At 43.3% G+C, this 25131-nt stretch overlaps 1 protein-coding gene across 1 annotated transcript in view; it reads left to right on the top strand.

The window, feature by feature from the left end:
* The window catches only part of PDXK (pyridoxal kinase), an 83350-nt gene that overhangs the window by 13628 nt on the left and 44591 nt on the right, over positions 1-25131 (top strand). Inside the window, exon 2 of the mRNA XM_056858421.1 lies at positions 21367-21421. Within this exon, the coding sequence (XP_056714399.1) occupies positions 21367-21421 (55 nt within the window). The remainder of the gene's footprint in view (positions 1-21366; positions 21422-25131) is intronic.

Genomic DNA, 25131 nt, shown 5'->3' on the forward strand with positions numbered 1-25131 from the left:
TGTATTGTTAAGAGGATGCAGAGCTGAGCATGAGTTCAAATGTGGGAGATCCTGGCTGAAATCCCTATTCAGCCATGGAAATTGGGTGTCACTATTTTTCTACACAACCTGCTTCACAGGGGTCTTGGAAAGATATGGTCACTGGGAGTGTGTAGGGGAGGTAGTTTGGAATTTCCTGCATTGTGCAGGGGGTTGGACTAGATGACCCTGGTGCTCCCTTCCAACTCTATGATTCTATGTGTAAGAAGGTATGTATCTTCTCAGTTTAGTGATTCACAATCTGTCCTTTATTGTTGTTATGATACTGAAGTCCATCTCTTCTGGTCTTGCTAATTATCTGATTGTTTCTTAATCCTATGTAGACAAATAAAGACTGTCTCTGTGTGCGGGAGCAGCCTAACAGTCAAAGTGATAATGCACGACAGAATTTGTGACACATTTTTTCTCTCAACTAAGTGTCTGTAGTAGTAACACATTTCTGATTGTGGTAGAAGGAGCATCTGCTGATTAGTATTAACAGCATCCTTAGTCCAAATGTGGGTTAGAAATGTCCATAGTCTAGATATCCAAATACATTCTAACTTTGCTCGTAATATATGGCCCTAGATGTAAGAACAGCACAGTTTTTGGAACTTGTAATAGAGTATTATCCTATAAATGCTGTGACTCCCCCATGTATTAAACATCACAAATATACATCTTTGTGTTGCTTTTATTTATTTTATTTATTATTTCCATTTGTTACCCTGTTCTTCCCGGCCAAAGCCAGGCTCAGAGCCTGTATGACCCAAAAAATACACTATAAAACATAAAAAGAGGAGAGGTGGTTGTTTTAAAAGCCCACACTTTCCCCACAGTTTGAGAATAGGATGAAGGGTGGTGGGTCCGGCTACAATACCACCCAGAAGTCTGCCTGCAGGTTTCATTGGCACAGCCACCACTCCCCTACACACCTCCCTCTGGATTAGCTACTCAAGGTGGGTCATCGGTACTCACTGGAGGGCTGGATGTGGCCATGGGTTGGTGATTCCTATCCTATTGCTTCAGCCTGGCTTGAATTCTGAGGTGGGTGATTGAGGTTGCTTCCTTAAGGGAGCATGAAAAGGCTCCCCTAGTGGAGAAGCAGCAGCAAGTGTGGAAGTGGGTGAAAAGTTGTGGATGTGCATACTTCTGTGGAGTTTCATTTGTGCCTGCTAGATTAATGTAGCGAGCAATGTAGCTGAGTAATTCTCAGTATGAAGTTGAGCTCCATTGTCAGGGAGTATAGGATTGGGCATTTGGAGACCCACATGCTGTTCACGCATTGTTTTTTGAAGCTGCACTGGATTCCAAAAGCAGTTTGCTGTACAGCCTGATGTGGTGGAGTAGTGGGCTGCTGTTCCAGAAAAACAAGTCTACAGTTCATTTGGGTGCACAGAACTGTTTGTATGTTTCTTACCAACCCTTAAGTCAACCATTGCGTTTTCATCACTTTCTGAAGTGATGTTTTCATTTGGGTCACATCTTGATTTCTGTTAACATATGCTGAGCAAGCCCCTGTTGAGAGGTGCATTTGGACTGTTATGAGCCCTTCAAGGTCATAATGGAATATATGAATCAGCACTGTTTCCACTACTAAGCTCTGAAATAGCTAACGCAATACCCTTTCCTACTGTGATGCATTATTGTAAGACAATGGCCCATTCACTGTAATGCATTATTATCCAAGCAATATATCTCCAAAATCTTAATGAGTTTCCTGTGTATCACTGTGTAGTCCTCTCAAATAAGCCTGAACCATGTAGTTCCACTGTATCACAAATAACAGCACACAGGCCAGTAATCAAACAAGGTATCTAATGACTGTCACTATATAGCATGTTTATTATGTTTTAATATCTACTCAAATACTATAAACCATGTGTATAAACCACTTGTATCTCTTGTCCTATATAAACACTTAAAGACTGGATAGAAAAAGTATGTTCTCTATAAACAAAACAATACACGCATCAAACAATGTCCTAATGGCAAAATTGCCAAATATAACTGTTCCCAGTGTGGCTGTGTCCAATATCAGAAAAAACAAGCCTCAAAAAGGCCAAGTTCTCTTTATGTAGCCTGAAGGTCAGTGATAATAAACAGTAATTGAGCAATTAGATGTACTGGCTCTTCACCTTCTTCATATCACTGTACAAATATAAAAATTGTGTTTATATTTGTGTATCTGTGCTGGAGCCTCTTCCGAGGGCGGCTTGAAAAAAGCTGTGTGGGAGCAGAGACAGTTCGATGGTACGATAAGCAATGTCCAATATAAATAGCAGCTAGACTGTTGGTACGGTTACCTAGGATGTAAGCAGTTTTGAAGGTGTCTTCATCAGCCCACTAAACAGTTGCTACAAAAATTAATTAATGGTTAATGATTAACACATATTTATACACTATAAAGAAGAAGAGCTGGTTTTTATGTGCCGACTTTCTTTGCCACTTAAGGGAGACTCAAACCGGCTTACAATCACCTTCCCTTCCCCTCCCCACAACAGACACCCTGTGAGGTGGGTAGGGCTGAGAGAGCTCTGACAGAGCTGTGACTTGCCCAAGGTCACCCAGCTGGCTTCATGTGTAGGAATGGGGAAACAAATCCAGTTCACCAGATTAGCCTCCGCCACTCGTGGAGGAATGGGGAATCAAACCCAGATCTTCTCCAGATCAGACCACCACTCCAAACCACTGCTCTTAACCACTACGCCATGCTGGCACAATTATGCTGGCAATTATTTGCCACAATTATGGTGTGGCAAATAAAGAGACCTACCAGTTTCTAGGAGACATTATTTAGTAGCCTTCCCAAATATACAATTCTTTTGCAGTCTCATAAGTATTAGTAAAAGGAAACATGTCTCTTTTAAAAATTATTTATTCAATAAAATAAACAGCAAAATAAAACAAAAAAACATACAACAATCTTCATAATTTAAAATACAATATATATGTAAGCTTAAAAAATATATTTAACCGAATTTCTATATTACAGCTTATTTCAATATCCTCATACTACCACACCAAATACATGGTTTAGTCCTCTATAAAATAGCTAGACTGTCATCGCAGCACATTGTCCTTTCTCACCCTTGATTATAAGATTTTGCATTTTATTTACAGTTCGTAACCATAGCTCATCTAGGCTCATTGTATCACCATTTTTCTGATGTGTTGTTAGCTTAATTAATACATATATTTCTTTTACTTTAACCAACCATTCTTCTATCGTTGGAGTCGGTTTTTGTTTCCAATGTCTGGCAAAAGTCATTCTAGCAGCAGTTATCATGTGTAACCCCATACATCGTTTATCTTTAGTTAGGTTAGGGGCTAAATCTAACAAAAGTATCTCAGGTTTACATGGGATATCAATCTCCATTCCAACAGACAGATATTTCACTATTTCAGTCCAGAACGTTATAGCTCTCTCACATTTCCACCACATATGTATGAAGTCTGCTTGTTTTTTATCGCAGTACCAACAACTATCGTTCACTGATTTGTAGATTTTACTTATTCTAATTGGAGTTAAATACCACATATATACCATCTTAATTAGATTTTCTCTTATTTGCAAGTTAACTGAGAAATCTAATCCCTTTAAAAATATATATTCCCATTCTTGATCACTCATGGTTTATCTAAGTAAATGTTCCATTTGTCCCTATAGCCTAATGTAGAATTTAGATTTTCTTTTACTAAAATTGCATATATTTTTGAAGTTGAAACTTTATCTTGAAGTATTTATTTCTCAAACTCTGACTTTTCCCTAATTTCAGTTAATTTTGTTCTTTTAAATTATTCCAATACTTTTTCATTTGTAAATATTCTATAAATGTAATATTAACTTTTTTTATCCAATTTTTTTTCTAGAGGCTCTGAATTATTATTATTATTATTATTATTAATCCAATAGTGATAATCATGCTGTTTATCTGTCTTTATTCTACGAGGGAGTTGGAATTCTGGATTCTCGGCTAAGATGTTTCAAAGGAAGGAAGACAGTGGGGAAATATCTGGGGCTAGTTTCTCTCTTAATACATCCCATTGTTTTAGAATGGTATTAATGCAGTTATTATCTTTATTATAAAAATATTCCTATCAATTTTTTTTACCTATGGCCATCTATTTAGCAGAAATTTAACAAAATCTTGTGAAAAATCTTGTTAAATTTTAATATATTATACATATTATAGGAAACATGTCTTAGCTCTATTTAAACTACATACAGGTGAACCGGCTCTGATGAAATGTCTTAAAGAAACCTACTATAAAAATTGATCTTAAAGAAAACTCCCCCTTCCTTTATGGGTTTCCTGGTGCCACAGCGGCCCCGCTCACCCAGCCAGCGACCCTCCCATGTCCTATTCTGGGCTGAGCAGGGCTTCTCCGGCCTCACTCACTCACTCACACACTCAGCCAGCCACCTCCCCCCATCCTTTCTGGGCACAGCGGGGCTGCTCTGGCCTCACGCACCCAGCCAGCAACCTCCCCCATCCTTCCTGGGCGCAGCAGTGCCACTCAGCCTCGCTCTCCTAGCCAGCAGTCTCCCCTCGTCCTTCCAGGGCACAGCGTGGCCACTCAAGCCTCGCTCTCCTGGCCAGCAACCTCCCCCATCCTTCCCGGGCCCAGCGGGGCCACTCGGGCCTCACTCACCCACCCAGCAACCCCCATCCCTTTCTAGGCACAGTGGGGCCGCAATGCCCCACGAGCCCAGACACCTACCCTCCCCATCCCTCTTTCTCTTTTTCACCCTACCTCTCTCCCCCTCTCTTTCATTGTCTTTCTTTATCCCTGTTTCTTCCTCTCTTCCTCTTCCTTTCTTTCTCTCTCTCTCTCTCCCTTTCTCTTTCTCTCTTATCTGTTTCACTCTTTCTGTCTGTCTCTCTTTCTCCCTCTTTCTTTCTCGCACACTCTCTTCCTCCCTGTCTTTCTGGACTGGGGGAGAACTGCAGGTTCACCAGCCAAGACAGCCACCCCCACCCCAGTCCAGATCTGGGCTGGCAAGTCAGCTGTGAGCTCACCAGCCAAGGCAGCCCCTCCCTGTTTAAAATGTAAAAAAAATAAATAATGTGAGGGACTAGAGATGCTAACTTTATAGAAGACACAGGCAAATCCAATTAATGATATTATTTTTACCTTATTTTTTCTTAAAATACAAACATACTCAAAACAATAACAATAAGACAAATAAAAGAAAATACTGTAAGAATGTTATTGTTATAAACTTGTTTATGTTTTAAGTAAAAAACAATATCATTAATTGACTTTGCTTGCGTCTTCTATAAAGTTTGTATCTCCAGTACCTTGCCTTACATTTTATGGCATTTATTTATTTATTTATTTGGTGCACATAGTCGGCCCGACAAAGAGACATTTTCATTTCATTTCATTAACCTTTATTGGCATACCAAAGACAGAGATAGAAAAAACAACAACAAAAGACCTCCAAAGGGCAATACATATAAGTTACAGTCGGGTTAATATGTTTTATCTGGCCCTCATGAAGCTGCCTTATACTGAATCAGTCCCTTGGTCCATCAAAGTCAGTATTGTCTACTCAGACCAGCAGCTCTCCAGGGTCTCAGGCAGAGGTCTTTCACATCACCTACTTGCCTAGTCTCTTTAACTGGAAATGCCGGGGATTGAACCTGGGACCTTCTGCATGCCAAGCAGATGATATACCACTGAGTTTGACACCCCTGGCCTACTGCATCAGATGCATGAAGTTTGTCCTCAGTTGGCTGTTTTTTATACACGCACATACACGCCCTGACCTGGATAGCCACAGGCTAGCCTAATCTTGTCAGATCTCAGAAGCTAGGCAGGGTCAGCCCTGATTAGTATTTGGATGGGCAACCTCCAAGGAATGCCAGGACCATGACGCAGAGGCAGGCAATGGCAAACCACATCTGTAAGTTTCTTGTCTTGAAAAGCTGTACGGCACAATACACACACGCATTGCACAGAGAAAAACTGAATATTCAGGTTGAAAAGCAATGAAATGCAAGAACGGCTGTCCGTTGAGTACAAAGCTCAGTTGTACACAAGATAAGCAAGTGACAATTCTTTCAAGTACTAGTAAGTGATAGTACAATCTTCTAGACTTATTTGCTAATTTAATACCTATAGTATGATAGTATAAAGCGTATTTGTCAAATTTCTGTTGCTTGAAAAGGTTTGGGAATCAGAGGTGTTAATCGACATTTTGAACTTGCTGATTTTTATTGTATTCTTAAATTCTGTTTTTCCATTTTTGTGTGTAGAGGGTCTTTTTAAAACTATTTTGAAAGTGACACTTCTTTATTTCCCCCCTCTGCCTTCATTCCTAGACATAGGCCTACTCTATTTGTATCCAAATACAAATTTGCTTTAGGATCAAAAGGATAAAAATATGGCATATTAATTTACAGTTTGTGTGCAGACATTTGTAGTAGCTAAACTACCGGTAGTTACTACAGTAGCACACATTTATTTATTTATTAAAACATGTATACCCTGCTTTTCCTCGTGGTTCATATTGTTTCATTCAGTGTGTAGAGGTATAGTTTGAAATTATGCCATGCCTCTAATAAAGCAGGTTCCAGATTATGTCACGATACATTTGTTCATCTTTGAAGTGCCTTAAGATGCTGTGTTGGTGGTTCTTTTACATTTGAATCTGAAGTGATAACTGGGTGGGGTGTCAGTGATCCCGAGCAAGGGTTTCTAGATGGGTTTCTCCTATCTGCTTTCTCGCTCTGAGGGAGGAGGGTGTCTTCAGCTCGGGTTCATTACCTTTCCTTGCTTGGGAGGCAGGAACCAAAAAACACTAGGACTTCCTGTCTCCCGGGGGAAGTGGCCCCCTTCTTCCTAAGAGCTCCAGTCTTGTTCCTGCCTTAGATTGGGAAGCAGGTTTCGCAGCGTCTCGCTGCGGTTAGAGACTTAGAAATAGTTACTATTCTGTGATAGTTTAGAGTTAGAGTTTTAGAATTTAGATTGTCTTCTCTTGTTGTTTCTCCCCTGTCTTTTCCCTGTTTGTGGGCTCCCTTATTAGTGTTTTAGTTTGCCCGCCGCCCCCCCCCCAAAAATGGCGGCGGTTAACGAGGACGAATTTATCTCGTCCAGCGATTTAGTCCCGGGTCTCCTGGTGGTGGCTAGTCAGAGCCCAGGCGACCTTATCGTCAATCCTACAGAGGATCCGGCGCTTACGCTGTGTAAAGCTTCTAAGCGCAAGACGGCAGTTCTAAAAAAGGACAAGGGAGCGAAGACGCCTAGGTGCTCTTCACAGCCGGGAGCGGCAAGCAAGGGGACTAAAAAGTCCAAGACTGCCTCTCTACTTGAGCCGACAAACAGACAGGGAACTGGCGCGGCTTCTAGCCGGACGCCTCACAGCGACAACTTCACTTCGTTGGCCAAGAGTGTCAAAATCGCCGCAGCTGCTAGCCCGTCGGCTTCATCCTCCGATCCGCCTCCGGACAATCTAGGCAAGAATCGGAGCGAGGGCGCGGCTGCTAGCCGGTCGCCAGGGAACTGCGGCGCGGCTTCTAGCCTGCCTTCGGCTCCAGGGACGATTTTTCTTCCAGAAGCGCAACGTCCCTCCTCACTTCTGGCTTCGCAAATATAGGCTCCTGTATCTTTGGGGGGTAGCGTACCACCGCACGTGGGGATTACTACCGGGGGGGAAATGGCTGCCTTTAAAAAAAAGCTTGTGGAGCTATTCTGCAGTGTCCTGGTAGAGGGCTTGCAAGCCATCCAAGCCTCCCCATCCCCTTCCATGCATAACTTAAATGCTGCTCAGGATCCTCTAGAGGGATTGAGCAGGGATCACGGTGGCCACAGGGGGGCAGATTTTTCCGGCCATTCCAGACCCTCCCCTTCTCAGGGTGACTCTGATTCTTCCCCCTATGCCTCAGATGACGAGCAGAGGGAGGAGGGTGAGTTCTCCTCCAATGAGGGAAATCCTCCTCTCCCTGAGGAAAAGCAGCTAAGGCTTTTCCCACAAGAAGATTTTCCTGTATTGCTCTCAAAGGCCTTGGCAGCCTTAGACCTGTCTGAGTCTCTAGACACCCCCCCCCTTCTGACAATGTCAAAGGATCCAGGGAATTCTTCCACAGACATACCATACCTTCTCTGACTATTCCAGTCCCTGATTATTTCACTACTCTCATCACTGCTGAATGGGACAAACAAACCCCTCACACACAAACAGACTAACGCCTTGACTAAAATTTTTTGCACATTAGCCCCTGCTGCTAGCAAGTTGCTGCAAGTCCTGGTGGTGGATGCCCCGGTGACTGCTATGCATTCCTTTGACCCAGTAGCCAGAGATGGCATGGGCTCTATACGAGACCTGCTTGACAGAAAGGCTGAAATAGCACTTAAGAGGGCACACGAAGCTTCTCCTCTGCTGTCAGCTCATCCGTCACGTCTGCCCTTATTTCTAGGGCAGCTATAGTATGGATGCGCAAACTTCAACCACTTATTCCTAGTAGCAATAAGAAGGCCTTAGAAGGGGTATCCAGGGTCATGAAAGCTGTTACCTTCTTATCCGACTCCACTTTGGATACACTGTCCTACGCAGCCAGGGCCATGGGTAATCAATTAGCAGCTAGAAGAGCCCTTTGGCTACGCCCATGGCAGGCTGACCCTCATTCTAAAGGGGAGCTTATGGGGTTCCCATACCAGGGCGGCAAGTTATTTGGCGATCAATTAGACTCCATCCTTATTGAAACCCGTGGCTTCGGAGAACAGCTGGACTGGTGGGTCGTAGAGGAACACAAGGCCTTTTGAAAGATTCTTCGGGCTCGTCCACCAGTTCAAGCTTATCAGGGCCGGGCATGACAGTACTAAGACTCTGTTCCTCTTGTGGGCAATGTCTTGCTGGAAGGCACGCAGGAACCATTGCAGGGGCCTCGCATGATATCTGGCCCAAGGAACTGCAGGTATACAGGCTACCATGTGGCCCTGTAATTTGGCTAGAGCCATCAGACGAACCGTGGCCAAAGACGCCGTTCTCTTGGCCATAGTCGTGATGGCCGAGATCTTGTCTTGTGGAAGTATGAGTTGGTTGGAGAGAGTGTTGATAATTTCCCCTAGATGGGTCAGCCTCTGGGATGGGACCAGGTGACTCTTGTCCCAATTGATGAGAAAACTGTGGTCTTGAAGTAGTTGGATGACAAGGTTGGTGCTGGACACACTGAGATCCTGCGAGGGGGCGCAGATGAGGATGTTGTCCAGGTACAGGTGTACCTGGACCCCTTGCTGTTGAGCCTTGACCATTAGGGTCACTAGAATTTTCGTAAATACCCTTGGGGCGGAGGTTAATCCGAAGGGGAGAGCACAGAACTGGAAGTGGTTACCCTGGCAGGTGAAGCGCAGAAACCTCCGATGATCCGGATGAATCGGGATGTGGAGGTAGGCTTCTGTCAGGTCCACTGATGTTAAGAATGCCCGTGGAGTTAAGGCCTCTGTAATAGACTTGAGAGTCTCCATACTGACCTTCTGCATGGCGAGCAGATGCTCTACCACTGAGCCACAGCCCCTCCAAGGGGGAGCAAATGAGCTCCACCTATTTGTTTTGAGCTGACTTGCTGTAGACATGCAAGCAGCAGGTGCAACCTAGCTAAGCAGCAAAGACTTGGTCTTTCAGCAGCAATACCCCTGAAAGAACACAGCTACACACAACTCACCTCAGACTTTACTAATTGCTCTCCAATTGTGATCCAGAAATAACTCTTATTTTCCACTTCATCTGTCCATCAAGAAGATGCAATAATCCTGTACAAATGTGTGTGAAAGACAACTACCTAGAAACTTATTCTGGGTATAGAGGTGACTACCTCCAGCCCTGCTAACATCCTCTCTGAATGATTCACTGAGCATGTCTGAATTGGAAGCAAAGGCTTGAAAGACAGAAGTTGAAATAGATACTGTCTAGATTTCAGTGGGATGTTAAGCAAAAATGTTTGTTGGACTGTCAACTAAATATGTTTAGGCCAAAGCTTGTACCCCCTCCTGTGTGTAAAGTGCCGTCAAGTCGCAGCCGACTTATGGCGACCCCTTTTTGGTTTTTTTTTTAAATATTTTTTTTATTTTCTTAATTTGACATATTGACATATGAAACAATATCCAATATTTAAAATAATAATAGTACTAAAAACACAATTAAGGTTTCTAAATTAACAATAAATTGACTTCCCCCTCTCCCTCTTCCGTCTAAAAATAAATTATATAAACTTTTGCTAACGGAACTAATCCCTTTACTATTTTAATTAACATACTCTTATCCTATCTAACATCATTAAATCAATGCTTAATATAAAATTAATCAAAAGTGTAAATAAGGGATTAGATAAAAATATTCTTAAAATGGTCCCATTGAAAATTATTTTTTTCCAAATGTAAATGCACAGTTTAACAGTTAAGGTACTCACTAAAAGAAAAGCAAATAGGAACCATTAAAAAGTGTTTATATATAATCAGAAAAATAAAAAGAATATTAACTTCCCCTACACCTCCCTCCTTTTCCATTATTCATATATGGTGCTATTCCATTAAGGCCAGTCCTTTTAACCAGTTCCTTTTAGTCATAACCAACATCTTGTAGTTCTGGTAAATCAATATCAGATATTATTATGTTTCCGTTTAAGCCAGTCCTTTTAACCAGTTCCTTTTAATCATATCACCAAGAAAGACCAAACTCTTTTAAATTAGTCCCTTTGCCCGGAATTTCCAGCATTTCCTTCTTTTTCCCATTAACAGTAAGCATCGGAGATCATCCTTGGAGGTTGTTAGTAAAGTCCCTTCTGCAGATGGTCTTCATAGTAAATCCACGTTGTAGTCTGTTCCATCCCAAATTCAAAAAAGAGAATCCTGTCAGCTCCAGTTTTCCTACTCGTCAAGTCCTCCAAGCAGACACTGAAAAGTTCATCAGGCAGGTTAAAGAAACAGAAATCAAAGTCACCCACATTCAAATCTCTTGTTGACAGCTGGATTGTTACACTTTGCTTATTGAAGTTTCCCATTTCCTCTACAGAATTCTTCTCTCCTTTGTCTATCTTGGCATCTAGAGGCTCTTCTTTAAGGTCTTTAAGGTCTTCCTCGTTCATTTTTTGAGTAATTGACAGGGTAAAAGTATTCATCATAATAATCATCCGTTCCATCTGTTCCATCTGTTTTGACATCTGCTCCTGTTGTTTTGACAGCTGTTTGTACTGTCTTGCAGCTGTCTCATTTTGCTGAGCAAACATGTCTTGAATTTTTTTTCCATATTTACTTGCGAGGGTTTAACGAGTTAAAGATATTTTTGATGTTTTATTTCAACGATTTTGGCAAGTCTTAAAAAATGTTTTTCCAGAGTATGGGTAGCTTAGTGGTTCATGCTGAACCTAATCGCTAAGATGTTCCCCTGTTCCCCTAGAAATCCTCAAAAATCAGCTAGAAAATAAATTTTAAAGTTTGAAGTACCATCGAGTTATTTTGGATGCTCTAGGTTGACGAAAAACAGAGACTTCCGGTAACAAGCTGGTCCCAAGCCCACGTCCCTTGGGAGAGCTCCCAAGGGAATCCAAGGAGATGCTTTGAGTTGGAGTGCTTTAGCACACCAACCCCGTCCTAAATAGTGGACCGGGACGCAGGAATTCCTCTGCAGCCCGAAGAAAGCGGTGTGACTCCCACACTCTGCGAGGGAGCTTTTTAAACCCCCCGGAGGTGTGGATGCTTGTCCCGCTGGCATCGAGAGGAGATTGCATCGCCGCAAGCGTTCTCTTTGGCATTAGGCTTGGACCTCCATTACCTATAACCATCTAATGAACTGTTTTAATGAAGAAAAACCTCATCCTCTGAAATCTAAGTGAGTAACAAGAATTCTTTTGATCTTACCGGGAATAGAAGGTTGAATTGACTGGCAGAATTAACTGGGAACCCCGCACTCCTCCCCCCCATCGTATAAGAACTTTTCTGTTAAGATAAGATATCAGATAAAGCGGCAAGGACGCTATCAAGTTGATCTGGGGGTAGACTAAACAAGTGAATTCTCTGACAGACGTGGCAAGTACCAATCAGATCCTGTGACGTTTGAGGGGAAGGGAGTAATAAAACCCTCCTCCCCTTGGTCACGCTGCCTTCTTTGGGCCGGGAAGGTCCTCCAGCCACGTTTTCAAGATCCATTTTGAAGTACCAGAAGACCTCTAGGAAACAATACTATCACATTGCAGGACGTCTGCCGACAACAGGGAGAAGGGAAGTACAGAAGCACGCAGGACCAGAAGTGAATTCCCTTGGTGTACCAACTAAAAGGTTTGCTATCTAAAACTACAGAAAGGGGATGACGGAAGGTCCGCAGCTACACAGTTTCTGGCCAACTTCCTTTTTGGGGTTTTCATGGCAAGAGACTAACAGAGGTGGTTTGCCAGTGCCTTCCCCTGCACAGCAACCCTGGACTTCCTTGGTGGTCTCCCATCCAAATACTAACCAGGGCTGACCCTGCTTAGCTTCTGAGATCTGACGAGATCAGGCTAGCCTGGGCCATCCTGTACCCCGTCCTAAAAACCCCTAAAGCTGAAGGTTGGAGACACTAGCTCATGAGGGAGGAAGAAACTTAGCTGACCCCTTTTCCTCACTTTTTTGTGTGGTGCCATGTCACGTGTAAGGTTGCCAACCTCCAGGTACTAGCTGGAGAGCTCCTGCTATTACAATTGATCTCCAGGCAGTAGAGATTATTAGTTCACCTGGAGAAAATGGCTGCTTTGGCAATTAGACTTTATGGCATTGAAGTCCCTCCCCACACCCCATCTTCCTCAAGCCCCACCCCAAAAACCTCCCGCTGGTGGTTACATTGAAATTAAAAGGTAAAGTTGCTGGGGCTTTCTTTCATTAGAAGAGGTATTTAATAGGTACAATCGCCAGGATCCAAAGAACATTGTGCCTGCACCAAGGCCTTTCTGGTTCCCTCTTCCCACTGCAGCATGCCTTCCCAAAAGCTATTCCTTGAGGTTAGAGGACCCTCTGGAGCAGGATTCAGTGTGCAATACAGCTGGAAGTGAATATCACCAACCTCACTGTGCTACTTGGGTGGACTTTCTGCTTGTTGCACATGTGAATGGAATAAGGGGGTGGGTCCTGTCTAGCTATATTTGAACTCACATTTAGGCATTCTTTATACTTACAAACATTTTGGATTGCGCTCAGACACTAATATAAGAGGCAATTTAAATGTGCTGTTATACAGCTAGTAAGTGTTATGGTTTACTTGTTTACCTATCTGTTAGAAATTGCACTAATTAGTACTTCTTGTTTCTAATGACTACTTAAAGCAACAATTCAGTGCAGCGTACCCTTTTTTTTCAGTGTTGCCATATTGTCTTTAAGATAGAAGTAGAATTTAACTTGGTAACCCATCTTCCATTTAGGGTTTGCTAATTTTATTCTCTAATATCCTCTACCAGTTCCTACATCATCCTTGCTGTTGTTGAAGATCTTGATACACATGCTATCTGAATTTCAAATGACCACTGAAGAAATGCAGCTTGCATGAAATTATGTAAAATGTACACTCCTTACAGTACTGCTCAGAGCACATTGACTTCAAAAGTGCATAAAGTCATGAGTGTGTGTGTGTGGCAAGCGACATGTTCAGTGCCTGGCTAAAGGGCATTAATCACATTGCAAAAGCCTATGAGGCCCTCACTGGTGATATTCATGTAGCCTTTGCTGCATTCATCAGCCAGTGACTATAGGAACTGTTTGCTTCAGTGAACCGTGACAAACTATTACCAGCTTGCATTCTTTTTTCTTCAATTAAACTGTGTGAAATAACCATATGGATCCAGTTTTACAATTATTTGGTAATTCCATTCAGGCTTTTAGCTGACGTACAGTATTTTAATTGCTCACAATTAGAGGTCACAAGCAAAGAAGTCATACTCAAAGTCAGTAACACATGGAGCTTTTACAAATTTATGTCAGGACTGGCCTGGCCTGAGAACGGAGTACTGTGGTTTAGCCAGGTGCTTTCCCAAGGTCGCAACGGTTATGCTGTCATGCTAATGTTTTGAGAGTTGTATGTGTAGTCTAACATCTTTTGGAACTGAAGGGTTGCCCTAGCAACCAGAGGTGGCCTGACTTTGTAGCCTTTCTTCTATATATACGATCCTCTGTACACTGCACCCCCATTAGAGTCCTTCTAGTTTTCTGGCTTCTGCAACTTGTATATTTCCAAATAAACCAGCTTTCTTAGGATTTCCTTCCTATGGAGTCTGTGGATTTGTCAACAAGCATAGAGCTTACAATTTATTAGTATCAACAATTTTAAATATTTCTAGGTTTTTTTTAAATAAAACAACACTCAGGCAAACTTGAACCCTTTGGCTATTATCTATGTTGAAATCAATGTAGCTGGCATGATTTGAGACTGACTTGTCCCATTGATTTCAATGGCACTTAAATGGAACCAAGTTTCTCTGGACTGGGGTCATTCTGTATAATCCGTTTCTTTTTGTTTCCTGCACCCATTACTGTGTTTGCTCATTACTATGCATATAAATATTCCCCATGTAGAGCAGGTGTCATGATGAAGCACTTCCTAATGATTTGCATACAGCTGAGGTAAAATAGACCTCTGAGGAGGTTGGATAATCATTTGGTTGGTGTGGTATAAATGGATTCAGTCCATGAAACAGAATATTCTTGTGAATTGCGGATGCATAGATTTATTTTTCTGTTCAGTTATTTTAATTTTGTAGTAAAGAATGTGTGTTGTATATACAGAAGTAGCCCCATATAATCATAATAGAACCAGTATCATATTCGAAAATTGAGTTAAACTTAATAACATTGAAAACACAAACTTTTCCTCAGTGTATAATCATAATACACATTATAGTATCTTAATTACTGACAAAATAAGTAATATTTAAACTATGAACATATCTTTGAAAATGTGTCTCTACAGCATAACAAGGGAATTATCATTATATAATGCTGTAGATTGCACTGCATAAAAATCTTCATCGTGACAGAAACTCATTCTTAGCAAATTCTTAGAAGGTGTTTCCAATAGAGAACTTTTCCAGCAGTGACCAAATTTTAAATATTTTCTGTGTAAACACTGAAAAATGTCTGGGGGGCGCTATTTACTTGAAAGGAAGACAACCCTGAATGTAAGATGACCCCCTAAAAATGTTATACACACAAAAATTTATTATTGGGCATAACTGTAAATGTATGTAAATGTAAGATGACCCTTTGGTTTTAATGGCATACTTGGGGGGAGCCTGGTCTACCCTTAAGGCTGTGCTGGGAACTTCCACTGGTCTAGAATGCAGTGGCTACAGTCCTTACAGGGACCCCTTGGAGATCCCATATCCAACCGGTACTCGGCCAGCTGCCCTGGCTCCAGATTGAATATCGGATCAGGTTTAAGGTTTTGGTATTGACCTTTAAGGCCCTAAACAGTCAGGGACCATTGTACATGTGGGACCGCCTCTCTAGATACCCCTCTCAGAGAGCACTACATTCATCTAATAACAACTTGCTGGTGGTCCCTGGCCCGAGAAGTGTTTGGCTATCCTCAACCAGGGCCAGAGCCTTTTCGGCTCCGGCTCCGGCCTGGTGGAACTCTGTCAAAGGAGACCAGGGCCCTGTGGGACTTAGCTCAGTTCTGCAGGGCTTGCAAGATGGAGATGTTCCACCAGGGCTATGGTTGAAGACAGCATCGGTTTCCATCACAGCTGGCCTCCCTGTAGGGTTGCCAGCTCCGGGTTGGGAAATACCTGGAGATTTTTGGGGCGGAGCCTGACGAGGGCGGGGTTTAGGGAGGGGAGGGGTTCAGTGCCATAGAGTCCAACTGCCAAAGTGGCCATTTTCTCCAGGGAACTGATCTCTATCGGCTGGAGATCAGTTGTAATCGTGGGAGATCTCCAGTTACTACCTGGAAACCCTATCTCCCTGTTCCTGCTTTTTGTGTTAAACCTGGTTCCATTTTGCCCACTCGCCTTATCTCTCCTGACTGAGGGTTTATAAATGATTTGATTTGACGCATCTGGATCTGATAGTAACTGTGGATTTTTATTGGAGATGTTAATGGTAATTTATATGTATTATTGTGATTATTTTAAACTGACGTTGTATACTGTTATTATATTGGATGTGAGCTGCCCCAAGCCCGGCCTTGGTGTGGGAGGGGTGGTGGTGTAGAAATTAATTAAATAAATAAATACTGTAAGTGGCCCAAGGTCCTCCAGTGAGCTTTTTGACTGTGTGGGGATTTGAATCCAGACCTCCCTGGTTCTGGCTTGACATTCTAACTACCATACCATACTGGTTCTCCAATCTCTTCCAGCTTGATGACCTAGAAAAATAAAATAAAACAAAAAAATATATCACTGACTGTGGCTATTCCTTACCATAGTTATTAGTTGCATATTTGGGTCTTTGCACAGGTCACATTCACACAGATGTTAGAGGAGTAACATGAAGACTTTGCCAGCAGTCTTTTTATCTTAATGCTTGAAGAACCAAAGTTGCAAAGATATGAAACTGAGCTCCAAACTAGACATTACATAGTCCACAGGTTGCATCAACGCCATTTTTGAGAAGAATTTGGCCATTTAAAAATGCCACAAGTGCCCAATCCTGTTTGGGCCTGCAATGATGATATTGCCCCCCCTCCTGCTTTTTCAAGTACCGAAACAACTGGGGGGGGCACAAGGTTGGACCTATGGATGTCGTAACATCTAGTTTGGCCCTGAGAAGATGCCAGTTGTATCTTTGTAGCAGGCTCCTCCATTATATATTCTTCCCAGGCCATGGAACAAACAGTTCATCATCATGTCTTCAGTGCAGCCCCACATGGGAACTGTGCAGGCCAGCCATAGAGTTAGACTATCAAGCTTCTAGAAGGTTTTTAGCTCCTGAGGAGCGCTCCCCAGTCCTTTGTCTCAAGCATAGGCTTTCCACCCAAATGGTCATAGGATGGAGGCAGGGAAGGCTCCTCTACCTCAGTTCTCACTTTGCCACCATGAAGTGAGGATGTTTTCTACTGTTTTTTACTGTTTCAATTGCTGTTGAAAGGTGTTTTGATGGGATGTCAAAAATGTACTACCAAACTGGCACAAAGTGATGAACATAGTGAGTGCCTCTTCTGTTTGGGTGAGGGCCACGTTGTGGAGACCTGCCAGGCTTGTTGCCTACTAACTCCTAAGGACAGGCAAGAAAGAGCTGGGCGCCTTAAGGCCTCCCTGTGGAAAAAAAATCCCTCAAATCCCCTAAGCACTCCTGCACACCTTCTGTGGCTTCCGTGCCCTCAGATTGCCTCAAGCACACTTCAGAGCCCATTGTGGTTGTAAGGGCAGCTTCCAAACCCCCATTAAAAAAAGGTTCACAAAAGGCTAAAAACCTGGAGGCACTGTTGGCCGCAACACAAAAGTCTCCTGGACACTGGGAACAGACTGCTACCGTCTCAGCATCACCTTGGTGCTGAATGCCTTCTCCGTCAAGCCGTGCTGTTTCCTCTCCTCAACTCTGTCCATCTTCGTGCACTCGACACAGAGATACATCTCAGCACCAGTCGGCATCTCCTTGATGCCAATGTTCACCTCGACGCCAGGGACACAGAGTTGCTCTCCGATGCTGGAACAAGAGATTCTTACTGGACCTACCCGGGCTTCAGTGTCTTCCTCTGTCAGAAGCCCATTGGTGCATCATTCAAACCCACATCATTTCAGTCGCCCCAGGACTCCTTCAGCGTCTAGGATGAGATTGTCTTAATCACATTCCTCTGATGGGGATGTTTTTGAGGTATACCTGTGCACTAAAAGATCTGGTGCATCTTCTTCGGTTCACCAGGACTTTATGCAAGGTGCATCGTGGCAGCCTCCTTGGGGCTGTTGTTCTGGAATGTGTATGTCCCCCTGGGGCCAATGGTATATGCCCCCCATTGTCATCCTCCACAACATTGGCACAAGGCTCCTAGGAAGCAGCTTGTCTACTGTAGACGAGCCTACCACCTCCACATCTCATTTTTCACCTGAACATGAGGATGCGTCTGGTATTGAGTTTGACAGAGAAACAGACTACAAATTAACACACACCCTGAAGATGCCATTGGGGATCCTTCACCTGTTTCCCCTACTGATGATCTGAAAAAAATATTGGGTCTTATTACAGCTGTGGTTCCTCACACCAGGCTTCACGTGTGGGTTTTACAAAATTGGTTTATTAGAAAATTCAAGTTGAACTTAGATCCACAATGGCGTAAGCTGTCTATTCCAAGATTTGTTATCAGATACCTCACATGGTGGAACAGTGATGGCCATCTATTCTGGGTTATTGATCTGGGTATACTCCCTCACGAACTGGTGATTTTCACAGATGCGTCACTGAGTGGTTGGGATGCGCAATGTGGCAACTCTATGGTATGGGGGAAATGGTCTCAGTCTGAATCTATGTTGCATATAAATGTACTTGAGCTGTTAGATACACTCTCACCTCTCTTTCATCCATCCTTGCAGGGAAACAATTGTTGATTGCCACGGACAGTATGTCAGCAAAGTACTATGTCAATAAGCAAGGGGGCACAGGCTCCCTTCCTCTATGAAGAGAATTGATACGACTGTGGCAGTGGGCTATTCAATGCAACATCTCCTTACTTGCCATACACATAGCAGGAGAGGACAACACCACTGCAGACACACTGAGCAGAGACATCACTTCATGCCACAAGTGGTCTCAACCCCATTATCTACTCTTCATCTTCAAGAACTGAGGGTATCCCCAAATAGATGTTTTGCTACCAAGGTCAATGCAAAGTGCCACCAGTTTGGTTCCAGAAGCTGCAATGGACAGGTGCCTGTTCTATGCTTTTCCTCCCTTCCCCCTACTACAGTGGATGCTGGGGAAACTCAAAACAGATAAGATCACCTGCATTCTCATAGCCCCCCATTGGCCAAGTAGGTTTTGGTTCCCCACTCTGTGGCAACTAGCAAGAAACAGGTTCATTCACCTGCCACAGCAGCATGACCTGATTAGCTATGACCTACAGCCATTGCATCTGACAGTTTGGTTGATCCTTCCATCGCTTCCTGGCCTGATAAGGTTTTCTGAGTTTTAGAGGCAGCTCATAAACCCTCAACACAAAAATCCTACTAAGTAATCCCGCTTTGGTAGTTGGGCTTGTTGGCACAGACCTGCCCTTTACAACATATATTTGATTATTTAATTTCTTTAAAGGAATCAGGTCTGGCAACTAGTTCACTTAAGGTTCACTTGGCAGCGATTTCATCTTTTCACGCATTTTTGGTCCACATACATTTTTCTCCACCCCTCATTCTAAAAGGTTTATGAAGGCCCAACTTATGCATAAACCATTCGAGCCCTCAGCCACTTCTGACTTGTCTTTTTTATCATTCAAGACAGCATTTTTGGTTGCAGTAACCTCAGAAGGGAGGGGGGAGCTCAATGCTTTGAGGTATGACAATCCTTTCACTAGGTTCCACCCAAGATGTAAAACTATGGAGGTTTGGCCGAAGGTAATATCCACTTTCCATATGTCCTAGGACATTAAGTTGCCAGTGTTTTCCCCAAACCCCCAGTCACCAGCAGAGCAAGCATTATACACACTAAATGTTTGGAGGGCAATGCTTTTTTATTTGCATCGCACATCCCCTTTCAGACAAGACAAGAATTTGTTCCTTTGTTTTAAAGGTCCAAACAAGGGCAAGTCAGCAACTTCTCAAACCATTTCCAGATGGGTCGTCTCCACTGTCAAACTGTCTTATAAATCGGCGGAGAGGTCTTGCCCACTCCAGGTTAAAGCATATTCTACCAGGTCTCAGGCCTCGTCAGTGGCATTCAATGTTGACCTTTAGGACATCTGTAAGGCAGCTACTTGGTCGATTCTGTTGATATTCCTGCTCCATAGATGTAGACTCCAGGAGTGATGCAGCTGTGGGAAAAGCAGGGTTTACAATCATTCTTTCGTTGACTGGCCCGCACCCACCGCCAGAGTAATGGCTTGCTAATCTCCCATGCAGGATTGCACTGAAGGCACAACGATGAAAACAGTGTTGCACTTACCTCTAACTGTTGTTCATCAAGTGTCTTCGGTCTCTCCCTCCTTTCCCCACTGTGGGTATATTTGACCTAGGATGTAAGCTCCACAGGGATAACAAGAGAACTGAGGAAGAGGAGCGTTTCCCACCTCTGCCACATGACCATTTGGGCAGAAAAGCCTCAACTCGAGACAAAGGGTGGGGGAGCTCTCCTCAGGAGCAAAAAACCTTCTACAAGCTTGATAGTCTAACTCCGTGGCTGGCCGGCTCAGTTCCCATGTGTGCCTGCACAGAAGACACTCGATGAACAACAGTTACAGGTAAGTGCAACACTGTGGTATCCTGTAGTCTACTAATGTTTTATGAGCGAGCTCAAGAACAGGAGTCTTACTTGTGGCCCAGCCTGGTCACATGGCTTCAGTTTACATGAAGAAGTTACTGTCGAGCCAAAGGAAGAGACAGTCTCTCTCTCCCCCCCCCCCACATACATCATGACCAGCAAAAGCAACAATTAACCTGCCAGCAAATTGCCAGAAAATAGATCATACACAGTTATTTCTGCATCATTACAATTGTCTCCCTATGACTCACTGTGCTGTATATAGTAACTTTTCCTTTGAGGAGATTATTTTATTTCTACCAAGGGGGATTTGAGAGCAAATATATTAAATGTCAGATTTTTCTGTCATATTTGCACAGACTTTCTTTAGCAGAGGATGAAAATGTGGTATGGCTCAAACATCAGATATAATCCATTTAGTTTATTAAAACTCCTGTTAAAATGCATGACCTCTTTTGCTATACTCTCTTATGCTCCCTCCCCTCAACTCTTTTCAGGGACCAATCTTTTTGTGCTATCCTGCAGGATTTGGCAGTTGGATAATCCAAAAGAATGTTGTTTATTGCATTCTTAGCTTTTTTATTCTTGCAAAATCTTAATGTTGGAAACCAGACTTGGCTCTGAACAACATTCCTTTGTGATGCTCCAGAAAGTGGATCCAGAGAATTGCACACTCACATTCCTAGCCTTAAATGATAGCCACAGTGTCATTGTAGGAGAACAAGAAATTATTTTTGCTGGAGTTCCTACTGTTTTCTTGCATGTGAAAACCCTGTTTCTATTTACTACTTTATTAGTTTGTCTGTCATCTCTTTCTTCCCTTCAGCAGAACTATTTTTTTCTAGTTTTGGTTTTGCTTAATTATCCAACTTTTGCTTTCAAAATACACTAAGATACTAGATGCACCGCAGGCTATGTTCTTTCCTCAAGTGTCAAGGAAAATTTCTATTGATAGTTATTTTTCTTTTTATGTTTCAGGTTTTGGGGTTTGAAATTGATACTGTGAACTCTGTCCAATTTTCAAATCACACAGGTATGAATATATATTTGTAATATATTTAAATAAGTTCATTGATTACCAAACATGGCCAAACTGTATAGGATGCTGGGGATGCAGGATCACATACTCAAACATGAAGTTTAATTGCAGAAAATAGCAACGGGTGATATTGATCAAAGGAACAGGGGAAGGGGCTATACCCCCAACTATTTTAAGCACTGGGAAGGAAAAGAGATGGGTACAATAAAGCTCGGGGGGACATTTAAAAAAATCAAGATAATAGTATCAAGAATAGACTTAACCCCCTCTTCTTCAGGGGTCCAGGAATGTAATTTAGTTGCAGAAACCAACCACACCCACTGTATTAGATATATCCATATTGGACCCAATCACATGTTCAGGGATCTGATCAAATCCCTAGCATCACATGGCGTTTGTTGCTTATTCTTTCTTTTATGGGTGTTAGGTGGAATAAGCTCTCATTAACATGATTTCATAAGAACTGCATTGCTGGATCAGACCTTGCTCTGGATCCGGCCAAGATCTTTCATACCAAGATATATCCAGTACAGCAATTTGTCTCCCTCAGTGGCCAACAAAGATCCTTGCAAGTTCACATGCAGAGCATGAAGGGGACGGCTTTTTGCTGTTGTTTGTCCCCAGCATCAGATATTCAGCTATATATATATAGTCCAAGGGGATTTAAAAAGTGAATGAATTTGGACTGCAAATATTGAAATAAGTTCTCAGTGTTGTGAACTCTTTGAAGAACCATTTCTCTTAGTGATTCTGTCTTGGAATAAGCCCTGGGCAATGAGACATTTCCATTCCTGGACATCCACAAGTGAAATCTGTGTTTTGAAAAATTAGACTTCAGTCAGTTTGCACCAAACTGCTGACTTAAGGGGTACCTGAGTTTGCTTGGAGACACTGTATGCAAGGTCAGGATTGCAGCGGGTTCCATATAAGCAAAGCCTGAACAAAGTAATAATTGAACAGGGGCCACAGTTCATTTGCAGTCTTGTGATTTCTTGCAAAAGCTGCTTAGTCTGCAGGTTAACCTGCAGATCCTAATTCAAGGGATCTGCCTTTGGAAGCTGAAAACAATAGACTGGTTTAAATTACTCTTAAGACTTTTGAAATACTTATAACGTCAGAGCTGAGTTTTTAATTTTGTTTATAAACTGTAAAAATGTGTCAGGAGAACATTCTTTTAAATAGAATGTTTCGGGTGAATATGATTAATGTACAGAATAGCAAATTAGTGAATTAGTTTCCTAGGGCATTGAAAAGGGTTTGCAGCAATTTTAGTTCAGCTACATACATTAAACACTTTTATCTAAATGCAGCCCTGATTCAGCAGACCACCACTCTCAAAGATCAGGATGGCTAAAGAACATTGCAATATGAACTATTGCATATGTTCAGCAGCAGCATTGCTCCAGGAACTGTCCTTTGTGTACAAAATACTGCATCAGGAGTAGTTCTTTATTTTTAGAATCTCCACTATGGGTCTTGAACATGTTTTCTAGGAATCTGCAGATGTCAAGCAGGAATTTGGTCAGAGTGCCATAGCCATCCCTAAACTCTGACCACAAGATAATTGTAAAGGAGAGAACCTAATAGGTTAGGACATGTTGCAAGGCATGGCTCCTGTAAGAGCTTCTAGGTCCAGCCTACTTTGAGAAACAAATCGGTTACTGCCCAGCACAGCTATGAGCCACACAGCCGCTTTACCTCTTACCTGTGCCTTCTCTTTTCAAACCCAGCATTTGACAGAGCTATGCCTTATCTGGTCCATCCTGGGCTCTCTGGAGTCCCTGGACCATGATTCCCATACAACCCATTCTGAATCAGCAAGAACAGGTCTCACCACTATTAAGGATCTGGAATGGTACAAACATAGATTTAGCCACTTTGAACAAATGTTCTCTAGGCAAGGGCATCTTGATCAGTGGGTTTTCCTTGCCATTTTCCAGGAGGCAGGACCAAACTAAAACTTCCTGTTTCCTGTTGGCGGGAAAACCGCCCACTAGGACTCAGTTTCCATCCTGCCTTTGATGGAAGAGCAGCGTTTAGTCACAGCTCTGTGCCTAGATATAGATTTAGGAAGCTTTTAAGTATATCCCTTGTCTTACCTTCCTCCCTCACCTTCTGTGCCGTCCTGTTGAAGTCTTTTCGTGTCGGTTTGTTTCGCACTCCCCGCTGTGCATTCCCTTGTGTCTAGCCGGGAGTTGAGTGTTAGATTCCCATTACGGGGAGAGAGGACGATCTCTTCTCCTTGGAGAATTATCATGGGGGGCTGGTCTACTCCGCCCCGAAGGAGAGCGACGAGCCCAACGACCGCAATAGGCTGGGAAAACCCGAGGGAGAGCTGGCAGGAGAAGAGGTCGCGGAAAAGCCGAAGACAAAAATGGTGCGAAAAGCACTGGCTCCACAATCGGGCTACAAAAAGAAGCGCGGCTTCAAAGTCTTTGCCGCGGCGAGGACCAGAAAAGTTCGTTCCGCTCTCTCTGCCCAACCTACCTCCAAGATTCAGGTCAGTCCTGCGGTCCCCGGGTCTTTAGCGACTGGAGATGTCCCGCCGGGAGCTGGCAACCCCTCCCCTCCTGCAGGAGTGGCTTGCGGCTGCCTTTTCACTAGAGAAGAAAAGGACGAGCTTATAAACGAGGCCCTCCAGAGGCAATGGCAGGCATTTCAGGCATTCCAGATGAGGATTCCCTTTATGTGGGCAGAACCTACTGGCTCTCCTTCCACTTCCTCTTCACAGTCCTTAAATTCTAGGGAAGAGGGCGTTAATCCAGCGGAGGGTCCCCCCAAACAATGGCCTACTAAGGCGGCCATGAAGGCCACGGTTCCCCCTCCTACTCCTGTGGCCCAGACCCAGTCTGATTCACCTTCTTCCAACCTGGGCTCAGGGGAGGAAGAAGAAGATGAGGAGTTAGAAGAAGGGCAGTTTGACTCCGAGGAAGAAAAATCTCCATCGGATGATCAACAGCCCAGACTCTTTTCAAGGGAGGATTTTCAGAGCCTTTTATCCAAAGCTCTTCTGGCCTTGGACTTAAATGAGGAACATACTGACACTGAGGAACCTAAACTGAAGCTCAAACAAGGAGTGAAAGAATGCTTTCCTAGAAAGCAGGCTCAGAATAATGCTGTGCCTTTCCCTGAGTTCTTCCTAAGGACAGTCAGGGATGAGTGGGACAATCCTTCCGTGACTAAACAAATCCCTCCTTCTTTAAAAAAGCTTTACAACCTGGCACCCCACACTATCAGTTTACTTAAGGTGCCTCTGGTGGACGCCCCAGTCGCAGACGTCCAGACTCCAGGTTTGGTTCGAGAAGACGGGGTGGTATCCATAAGGGATCAGTTGGACAGGAAAGCTGAATTTCTGGCCAGAAAGGCCCATGAGGCTGCAGCCTTAGCCATCCAGGCTAGTGCGACCACCTCTATATTCGCCAGAGTGTCTTACCTCTGGGTTAAGAAAATCATACAGCTGGTCCCTGCCGAGAATCGCAGAGTAGCAGGGGGACTTGATAGGGTTTTGAAGGCGATTACCCTTATGGCAGACACCTCATTAGATTCTATATCCTTCAATGCCAGGGCTATGGCATTAATTATCTCTATCAGAAGAGCTCTCTGGTTGAGACCTTGGCCTGCGGACTTTAGTTCCAAAACCATCCTAATGGAATACCCCATTCAGGAGGGCAGGCTGTTCGGAGAGAAGCTGGATAGCATCTTAG

The sequence above is a fragment of the Euleptes europaea genome, chromosome 12 (genome assembly GCF_029931775.1).
Source record: "Euleptes europaea isolate rEulEur1 chromosome 12, rEulEur1.hap1, whole genome shotgun sequence".
Classification (NCBI taxonomy): domain Eukaryota; kingdom Metazoa; phylum Chordata; class Lepidosauria; order Squamata; family Sphaerodactylidae; genus Euleptes; species Euleptes europaea.